General features: G+C 41.6%; 1 protein-coding gene across 10 annotated transcripts in view; it reads left to right on the top strand.

Moving 5' to 3' along the window:
* Positions 1-237: 237 nt before the first annotated feature.
* Positions 238-10652, top strand: part of APBB2 (amyloid beta precursor protein binding family B member 2) — a 116015-nt gene continuing 105600 nt past the window's right edge. For all 10 annotated transcript variants that reach the window (XM_061471472.1, XM_061471520.1, XM_061471511.1 and 7 more), the window contains exon 1: positions 238-347. In XM_061471472.1, coding sequence (XP_061327456.1) covers positions 302-347 — 46 coding nt within the window. In that variant the 5' untranslated portion in view covers positions 238-301. The remainder of the gene's footprint in view (positions 348-10652) is intronic.

Here is a 10652-nt window from a genome sequence, read left to right as displayed (position 1 = left end):
TGTATGACCTGAGACTTCTTTGTGCATTCAAATTTATGTGAGCTTATTAATGGAGGCCAACCACTAATAATAAATTTTTGCTGTGTGTATAGCACAACTGTTAATCTCCTCTGACAACATGACTATGAATAATTTATAGATGTAGTTATCTTGAAATTTGTAGGGGTCATTAGCATTTTAATGAAAAAAATACAGCTGTTGTACTAAATATTCACTTTTTTTTCCCTTCTCCCCCAGTTAAGCGTTTCGATCTGTGCTTTGGGAGCAGCTGACAGTGTGCGGTAATGTGCTGACTGGCACTATGGGCAGGCGGTACCCAGGGGCTCACTATCGGCCAAGCAGCTCATGTACGTATGCAATTGGTGTAATCTATTTTTTGCTTTATTACTTTCGAAGGCTGCTAAGTTTATAAATTTTGCAATAATATTTGTAAAGGATACTGACATATTCTAATCGATGCCAGCTCTCCTGTGTGTGCACCCAAATGGTAAGTATATTGATCTGTGATTAAACTGCAGAGGTGTTTTCTAGAACTTTAAAAAGCGGCTTGTGGTACGAGTTGACCAAGTCTACTTCAGTGAGCTGTGTTTTGTGCTGTTTTGTGTTCAAGGTCTTCATTTATTATAGGATTCGAAAGTTTAGCTGCTATTTGTCTTCACTCCCATCCCAAGTTTTTCATGCAAGATACCTTCAAGTTAACAAACTACTTAAGCTTATCCTAAAATGTCACTCTGCACTGTAGCTTTAATTGCTTATAACTGCAACTAACATCTCTAGTTCAAATTATTTGTATGTTTCAGTTCAGTATTATTCAAGGTTTTTTTTTCTCTGTAAATATAATCCTATAGGATTATATTCCGTATCTCTTACTGAAGGTTGTCTTGTGTAAAAATGCAGTGGCAACTCCTCAGATTTACCACCTGCACCTTCCACTAACTAAGCAGACATATCTCATGCTGGTGCAGATGGCAGCCACCACACTGCAGTGGTTCCACAGTGCAGGCCGCATGAAATGATCTGACGTGGCCTTCCCTGGAGAGCTGTGTGGTAGAGCCCCAACTCCAGAAGGCTGCTGCCTGTCCTTGTGCACTTCCTGTTGATTCCTCAGGCTGCTGAGGTGAAGCTGTGATGGGTTAACTTTTGTATTCACTCATCTTTCTGCTGTAGCAGAAGAACATGGTCCAGTGTGGCTTCTCTTGACATCAAAGCCAGCTTAATAATCTCTCATTTCTGTACCATTCCTTCTCTTCTTTGTAAGACTTGAAAGCATTTGACACAGTCTCCCACAGCATCCTCACAGCTAAATTGAGGAAGTGTGGTCTGGATGATCAGGTAGTGAGGTGGACTGTGAACTGGCTAAGGAGAGAAGCCAGAGAGTTGTAGTCTATGGGGCAGAGTCTAGTTGGAGGCCTGTAACCAGTGGAGTGCCTCAAGGGTCAGTACTGGGACCAGTATTATTTAGTATATTCATCAATGATTTAGATGAGGGAATTGAGTGTACTATCAGCAAGTTTGCTGATGACACTAAGCTGGAGGAGTGGCTGACACGCCAGAAGGCTGTGCTGCCATCCAGCGGGACCTGGACAGGCTGGAGAGTTGGGCAGGGAGTAACTTGATGAAATATAACAAGGGAAAGTGTAGAGTCCTGCATCTGGGCAGGAACAACCCCAGGTTCCAGTATAGGTTGGGAAACGACCTGTTAGTGAGCAGTGTAGGGGAGAGGGACCTGGGGGTCCTAGTGGACGACAGGATGACCATGAGCCAACACTGTGCCCTTGTGGCTAAGAAGGCCGATGGCATCCTGGGGTGTATTAGAAGGGCGGTGGTTAGTAGGTCGAGAGAGGTCCTCCTTCCCCTCTACTCTGCCCTGGTGAGACCCCATCTGGAATATTGTGTCCAGTTCTGGGCCCCTCAGTTCAAGAAGGACAGGGACCTGCTGGAGAGAGTCCAGCGCAGGGCAACGAAGATGATTAAGGGAGTGGAGCATGTCCCTTATGAGGAAAGACTGAGGGAGCTGGGTCTCTATAGTTTAGAGGAGACTGAGGGGTGACCTTATTAGTGTATATAAATATATAAAGGGGGAGTGTCACAAGGATGGAGCCAGGCTCTACTCAGTGGCAAACAATGATAGGACAAGGGGTAATGGGTACAAACTGGAACACAAGAGGTTCCACTTAAACTTGAGAAGAAACTTCTTCTCAGTGAGGGTGACAGAACACTGGAACAGGCTGCCCAGGGAGGTTGTGGAGTCTCCTTCCCTGGAGACATTCAAAACCCGCCTGGACACATTCCTGTGTAACATTATCTAGGTGTTCCTGCTCCGGCAGGGGGATTGGACTAGATGATCTTTTGAGGTCCCTTCCAATCTCTAGCATACTGTGAAACTGTGAAACTTCTTTAAAAGCCTTGATTACCTCAGGCATCCAGCTCCACACATATTTGTGTTGGCTGATGCAAGTAGGAAACAGCAATGACAACTTACAGCTGTGGCAGGACAGGGACTTCTTGCCATTAGAAGTGAGAAACTGCATGGTGATGTCTTGTTTCAGAACTTGACTTTGTGAGATTTTCCCGAACCCTAAAGCTAAATTCTAGGAAGCAATAAAGCATGTTTACTCTCTGCTGAAGACTAGTCATAGATGTAATGAAGTTAAAATGTGTTAAAATGGTGCATTAGAACCAGCCTAGATACTACTTTTCCAAAAAGTTTGTCTCTGATATTAACGTTAAGATATTGTCTATATGAGAATGCGGGTAATAAATGGATGTTATAGTTTTGACAGGTCTCTGGTGGTCAAGTGCTGGAGTACGGAATTGGACTGATCTGTTTGAACCACTTGATGTTAGATACAAACACTAGCATTCAAACATGTCCTCCTGCTGTAGTATGGGGCATGATACCCACATCTCATGCCTAGACTTGAAGCTCAGAGCTTTAAAATGATCTAATGTAGAGGTAGTTTATCAGAGAGAAAAATAATGGGCATTAAATTCTTAACCAGAACAGCCTAGGGTGCTTTTCCTTTTGTCTAATTGAGCAGTTGCAGACAGCGAACAAGTAGAATTGTTTGCGTGGGGGAACACTGGGGTTCCTAGCACCTGCCAGGGCCAAAACTTGCATCGGAATCAGTCGGCACCAGAGCTCTGTCTTAGGGCTGAGATATCAGAATACCCCATTCATGATTGGTTTATACTTTTGTTAAGCCAAGAGTTCCCTTTCCTTAACCTGTCAGGGTTTCTAAGCCAGGAAACTTGCTTTATTGTTTGGTTTTGTTACTGTATGATTTGTGCAACTTCCCAGTGCCTAATGTAAGTGCTTTGGACATTCAACAATAGTGGTATTGAAATTGCCTAGTCTTTGGGAAATGCAGCTCATAATGAAATCTCTGATAGCAGATTAGATCTCAGTGAAAGTGCTGGTAAAATACATCATTTTGCTTTTGATTTCTTTGCATAAATAATCACTAATTGCACCATCTCAGCTATTGTATTTCATGTTTGCAGTTGTTACAAACTTAATGTTGTACCATTAAGGACTTGGTGCAGCCTTAAGCCCTAGTCCCTGATTGATTTTTATCTTCTGTACATACATATATACCTACATGAAGTCTGAAGGGAAAAATAGATCTTGTGTGGAAAATGGCAGTTGTACTGCTTCTTTGGTGGCGAGATATTTCATCCATTTATGACGTTGACTCTTTTGTTGAAGGATTTCATAACTTTAACGAATATAATAGTGCATGGTCTTAGGAGAATGCAGAAGGTTTTATATTCAAGGAAACATGTAACAGTTTAAATAGAAAATAGCTTACTTGAAGCCTAGAGCTAGGAAATCTCTTTGAAATACAGGTGCTAAGTTAAAAAAAATAGCAAGGTGTTTAAAATGTAAAACAGAAAGCTGTGAATTTAATAGGTGCCTGCTAGTTTAGACTTTTTAGAAGTGTAATTAAAAAAGCAGTGATTTCTCTTGGTTACTGACAGTAAGCAAAGAAGTGTATCCCTGGCTCTGTCTAGCTTGTCCTTACTTAACACTCCCTCGTATGCATTTTGTTTGTTGGGGTTCTTTGTGTTTTTCTTCTGAGAAATGCTGACTGAGACTGTACAGTTTCCAGCTATTGAGAACCAGCTTTTGTAAACAGACTTCTCTCATTAATTTCTCCTGAGCTTCATATATATTTTTCTAACGTTTGCTCATGAAACTTTGTGTTGGCTGCAGCAGCTCTCCTGAAAACAGCACTGAAAACCAATTAGTATTGTTGAGGTAGCCTCAAATTTTCTTTCATACTGAAGTGTTTATTTCTGTGCACATAGTAAAAGGGTTTTGTATGTCTGGAAAAAGCTTTTTAAAGGGTTGTCCATGCATGTCCTGTCCCCAGCATAATACTTTATTTTCATTACTTGCAGTGTTTTGCACGGTACTGAAATCTAAGCGAAGTGTTTCAGAGAGAGTGGAATTGGTTCCAGTGCCATTCTGCTGGCATTAAATGCTCATGAAGGATTTAAACACCAGCAGTGATGAGCTGCAGAGTTTTGTGAGAGTGCTTAAAAAAAACAAACAAACCAGCAAACCTCTTTTTCAGAAGACACCAGAAGTGAGGAAATGCAGGAATTTGTGGGTGGTGGTTTCCGGCACTTGCTGACCTTTGGAGTGTGCCAGGGTGGAGGCGCAGTTCCTGTAATGGCACGTCAGCATTCGCCTTGCGCCAGGAGCTTTCCCAGCAGCCCTCACTGCCCATGGAAGACGGTGCCTGTCTCCCACCCTTAAGTCATCCACTTGGTTTGTGGCAGGCAGAGGTGGACTTTTATTTCTTTTTTTGAACTATTGGTCGTTTCGTACTTAAAACAACTCGAACTACAGCTCATGTGGAATGATTTATTGATACAGTTCTGCCAGTGTAATTACTAGAGCTGACTACAGTTTTATTTCAGAAGCTTCTGATGGAGGGTGATACTCTTCCCCTCTCCCCCTCCTCCCCAAGCAAACCTCTTTGGGGAAATACCATTTTGATAAAATGTTCATAAATCAAGGATGAGGGTGAAAGGGAGTATCCCTGCTGGGAAGGTACTCCCCTGGACTGCAGAAGGAAGAGGATTGAGTCTCACTTCTTCCTGATCATCTCCCATGCCAGAGCTTCTCTTATAAATAATTAAATATACTTAAGGGCATAGAGAGCAGGGTTGATCTTATAAACTCGGGGTTTGATTTCTTTCCTGGAACACTCAAATTCTTGCTCTACCTTTGTCTCTTCAGCTTCCCAAGGAGTGCCAAGCTGCTGCCTTACTTGCTCTGGGGCTGTCCCCTGCTGCTGCTCTTGCAGGGGACTGTTGCTTAGTGAAACTGCTGAAAAGTCGTCACTGCAGTAAAATAAGGAAACAGATGTGAGAATGGTAACATTATAAGTAACAGCAAACCACTGAAAAAAACCCAAACTTAGAATTGTAGAATCAACTAGGTTGGAAAAGACCTTCAAGATCATGAAATCCAACCTCTAGTCCAACTTCTAGTTTTGCAGTCAGTGCCAGTAAGTACCATTGCAAATGTTAGCCCAAAATGAGTTGGCGTGACAAGCCTGTAGGTTTGATTTGGAACCACTTCCAGAGTAACATGAAACTCATCCAGAGAGGCACTCTGACCCTCAAGGAGGAGTGTATCCACTGTGCAACTCCCGGCAGAAGCATCCCAGTAAAACATCTGCAAAATGCTGCCCTAAATCTTACCTTTTCTATCCAGGGAAAGATATCTTGGTGTAAATGAGGCTCAAGCTTTAGCACTGCTCAGCTAGTGTAAAGTTGCTGAAAAGCTGCACCTTATCACTGGGTAGGAATATAGATGATTCATGAAGTGAAAATTGCAGAAGCACCCAATGACACATACATTGCTCTCTCTGTTAAAGCCTATCTTGTTTAGGTTTCTGCCTTTCCTGGGAAGCTATGTGGAGACTTGCACAGCAACTTCACTGAGGTCTCTTAGGTGATCTTGGTGAAGCCCCAAAACCTGTGCTAGTTTGCACAGATAGGAGCTGATTCAGAACCTGAATACAAAAAGCTTTTTCTAAGAACTGCGTATTAATCTGAGTGTATATTGTCACTTCCAGTTTTATTTCTCAGCATAATTAAATAGTACCCTTGTCCCAGGCGCATTTCTTCTTCACAGTGAAACAGTGAAAGAGATAGAGTGCTTTGAAGCTGAAGGTTTCCTGGTAAATTCTGCTTGGGGTTGTGCGTATTCATGGAGAACCACCATGGTACCAGATTTGTATCATGTGTTTGTCCCCTTTCAGAGGAGCCCCAGTTCCTTTGCTGTTGAAGTGCCTTGTGGAGATCTATGAGTTTGTATACAAGAAACAGGAGTAGAGGATTTTGGCTAGTGCATTAAGAACTCAAGACTCCCTGTTGCAATTCAAGCCAGTAGTACTAGTAGCTGGTTCTTTTCCACTTGTTCAGTGTCTTCTACAGCTAAGTTTGCTGTTTGTTGAAACTGAGCCCACTTTTAGCCACACTTCAGTGTAATTAATATAAATGCCAATCACTGCAGTTGCTTTTTTGTTATGCTCTCCTTCCACTTCATTATGGATTGATCTGTTTGGTTTATGGGGACCATAAAGCAAATACGATAGTTTGATTTTATTTATGAGCATGTGGTTTTGTTTTATATATGAGCACTCTGGGTAGAAGTTTCTCAACAGCATTCTCAAGGAGCTCTACTTGCTACAGCAGGCCAAGATGAAAGTTATTCCTGCATTCTAGTACCATAATTATACTGGGAGAGTTACTAAAGGGTATGGCCATTTTAGTAATCTCTCAGCATTTTGTCAGCTGAAGCACTACTGCAACAGTTAGTTTTAAATTGGTTTATGTTTTGAAGTATTTCTGATTTGTCCCATTTAAGTTTGGTTGAAGACCATCTGTAGGTTTGCAGGCAGCCTTCAGCCTTGCTGACATGTGGCTGTGTAATAAACTTTATTTTAGTTCAGTTTTAATTGAAAAACAGTTTAGAAGCGTGGAGACCTTTTCTGTGCTCTGAAGTACATCCTATTCAATTACTGAGAGCAAGGGATATGCAGATAGGACATGTGAATTCAACTTTAAGACAGTTTTAACAGGTGTGGTTAAAAGTGCACATATAATAATCTTACTTAGGTGAGATACAGAATGTTTTTAATGAGTGTGGAACAGAAGCAATCTTGTCAGTGTGCACAATCTTAATCTCCTTTCCTCGAGAGACCTGATAGTCTTATTTTACCAAATCTAATGCTCTGCTCTGTAACTTTCTAGTACTCTCACTTTTTGTTGCTGACATGGACAGTGGGATTGAGTGTGCCCTCAGCAAGTTTGCCGATGACACCAAGCTGTGTGGTTCAGTTGATACGCTGGAGGGAAGGAATGCCATCCAGAGGGACCTTGACACACTTGTGAGGTGGGACAGTGCCAGCCTCATTAAGTTCAGCCGAGCCAAGTGCAAGGTCCTGCACCTGGGTCAGGGTAATCCCAGGCACAGCTACAGGTTGGGCAGAGAAAAGATTCAGAGCAGCCCTGTGGAGAAGGACTTGGGGGGTGTTGGTCGATGAGAAAATGAACATGAGCCGGCAGTGTGCGCTTGCAGTCCAGAAAGCCAACTGTATCCTGGGCTGCATCAAAAGGAGCGTGACCAGCAGGTCAAAGGGGGTGATCCTGCCCCTCTACTCTGCTGACAGGTCTCAATTTACTGTTGGCAATTGAGTTTGCAAACACAAATTGAAATTGGAGGTTTTTGTTATCTATATTGAAACATTTGATACACACATTTTTATTTCTTTTCATATAGTAGAGAGTCTACTGAAAGATTATTTCCTATTTATTTAATTTTCAGGTTTTCATCTCTAGAGCCCAATTTGACACTGAGTACAATCTTAGAGTAACAAGAAGAATATTTGGGTGTACCATGCTTTTTCAAATGCATTTTAAGATCTCAGCTTTGAGGCAGTGATAATCATAGAATGGTCTAGGTTGGAAGAGACCTTAAAGATCATCTAGTTCAACCCTTCCTGACATGGGCAGGGAAACCTTCCACTGGACCAGGTTGCCCAAAGCTCTGTCCAGTCTGGCCTTGAACATGTCCAAAGGTGGGGCAGCCACAACTTCACTGGGCAACCTGTGCCAGTGCTTTACCACCCTCACAGTGCAGAATTGCCTCCCAATATCTAGTCTAAATCTCCCCTCTTCCTGTTTAAAACCATTACCTTTGTCCTGTTACTACATACCCTTGTAAAAAGTCCCTCTCCAGATTTCCTGTCACCTCCTTCAGGTACTGGAAGGCTGCTTTAAGGTTTCCCCTGAGCCTTCTCTTCTTCCAGGCTGAACATTGCTAACTCTCTCAGCCTTTCCTCATAGAAGAGGTGCTCAAGCTCTCTGAGCATCTTCATAGCCTCCTCTGGACTCACTCAAGCAAGTCCACGTCTCTCTGTGTTATAGCCCTCAGAGCTGCACACAGTACTCCAAGTGGGGTCTCACAAGAACAAAGTAGAGAGGGAGAATTACCTCCCTCGACCTGCTGGTCACACTTTTGATGCAGCCCAGTATACAGTTGGCTTTCTGGGCTATAGTGTAAATGCTGGATCATGTCGAGCTATGTTGTCCCTCCATCAGATATTTGAGCAGTTGAAGTCCCCAGGTTGCTCAAAACTGTTGCTACCAGTCTAGGTAATTTGCGAGTAAAAAGATTTCTGGATAATTTTGATAAGAGCTTAATGTGTTAACAGCCATAACTTTATCCAATGTAATTTAGAGGGCTGGTGAAATCATGCTGGCTGGCCATCAGAAGTTTGTTAAAATACGTTAGTTTAAAAAGAGAAGCTGAGATGTCTGCATTATGTGCATGCTGTTGGTTGCTCTGAGAGAAGCAGATTGTGCTCAGGACTATGCAGTGTTTCTAGGCTTTGCAGGGACAGTGGAGTGTTTGCGAGCTGCAAATAGCAGGGCCACAGGCAAGATGTGGGGGAGGTGGTTAATGAAATGATGATAATCTTTTCTTTTGGGGGTTTGTTTTTTTTTTTTTTCTTTTTGTCCAGCACAGCATCTGTGCTGCAGCTTAACTCATCCATTGCATCTGACGGGGGTCAGTTAACATTTTTGCTCTTCCTGTTAATAATGCTGTGACATATGCTTAATCTCTTCCCTGCTTTCTCTGCTTGTGTCTCCTGGTCAAAGAGTGTGGTATTGGGCTGGTGCCATTATGAACAGCTGGAAAACTGGTACTGGACCCTGCAGATTTCCTTAACCCTGTTAAGAAATTGATCATACTTTAAATGGTTCTTGCTTCCTGATTTAGGAGCTACCGAATGATCAATGTTAAATTTATGTGGGGCTGAAAAATCCCTAGTTTAAACCAAGCTAAATCAGTCTAAGTCAGGTGCCAAATCCATGGCTGTTGATTCCTTTCTGTTACTCCACTAAGCCTATGGGTAGGCTTGCCTGTGTTACAGAGCATTTTGGTTACCTCTTTTTTCTTTTTTTTTTTTTTTAATTTTATTTTATTTTATCCCTGAAGAAGCTTATCCTAGCTTTCTTTTTCATATGGTTTCATCCTGCTTTGGTTTGGGTGATTCTGATCAGCTCTGATTACACATTGTTTATTTTCATACTTGGTAAGAGTTATTTTTGCCTCCAAAAATAACTTGAGGCCGAAGTTTCAGGATTGGGAGACCAAGACCTTCTTGCTTTATCGGTCATTTCAGTTGCAGAAATTTAAGTTACAGTTTCTGAGCTTGTATCTCTGTATAAAAGAGAATGAGATTTATGCTTGTGCCCCATGTTAGCATTTAAAGTAGCGTTGTTTGTAAATAACAAGTCTGAGGTGCGATCTTTATTGTAGAGATTGAATAATTTGTATATCAAATAAAAAAAAGAGTTAAGACTCAGAAGCTTAATTTACACAACAGAATTAGAAAAAATGCCTGAGGTTTACTTAGCAAATGTTGCTGTGAATGTATAGATCCGATGACAGAAGGTCTTATTATCTGTGCTTGCAAGTAGCCAATAGATAAAACACACTCCATCTTCTTGCTGTGACAATGCTGTTTTTTCCTGCCAGACTGTTCCATTCTACACAGGGGGAGAAATCTAATTAATGGGAGAAAATTGAATTTGGAAAAGACTTAGTATGCCATCTCATTTGTTCCCTTAGTAAATGCAGGATTAATTCTGACTGCATGTCATGGTTATGCCTTATGTAAATGAAAGAATTGCTCTTTATTTCTCCAGTTGATCACTCAATTTAATACTCTAGTAGCGTGAGATGACCCAGGTCATCTGCAATACAGAGTTTCAGTCAGATAGTCAAATACACACTGATTATTTAGATATATCTATCTTGATAAAATTGTAAGTAAAGTAGCAAAGGTTTTAGCCTGTTTATTTCTGTAATTTTAATTGTTTTTCTTTTGTAGCTGTTAGAATCTGATTCTGAGAGGCATCTTGTCTCTGAGTTTTTTGCTGGATGAGGAATTTGGCTGTGTGGGGAGGGGGAGGGCAAAAATGCAAATGTGAAAGCACGCTCTACTTGTGTGCTAGAACTCATTGCAGGATCTAAAGTTGTTTTTTCCTTAATATTACTTAAAGACAGATCAGCATTATGGATTTCCATTAATAAAAGCATCACTAGAACAGAGACAGCA

Source organism: Pezoporus flaviventris, unplaced genomic scaffold (assembly GCF_033815535.1).
Source record: "Pezoporus flaviventris isolate CSIRO_AGI_PZ_B2104156 unplaced genomic scaffold, CSIRO_AGI_Pfla_v1 ptg000002l, whole genome shotgun sequence".
Lineage (NCBI taxonomy): Eukaryota > Metazoa > Chordata > Aves > Psittaciformes > Psittacidae > Pezoporus > Pezoporus flaviventris.
Note: the sequence above shows the minus strand (reverse complement) of the source record. Positions and strands in the feature narration are given on the sequence as shown.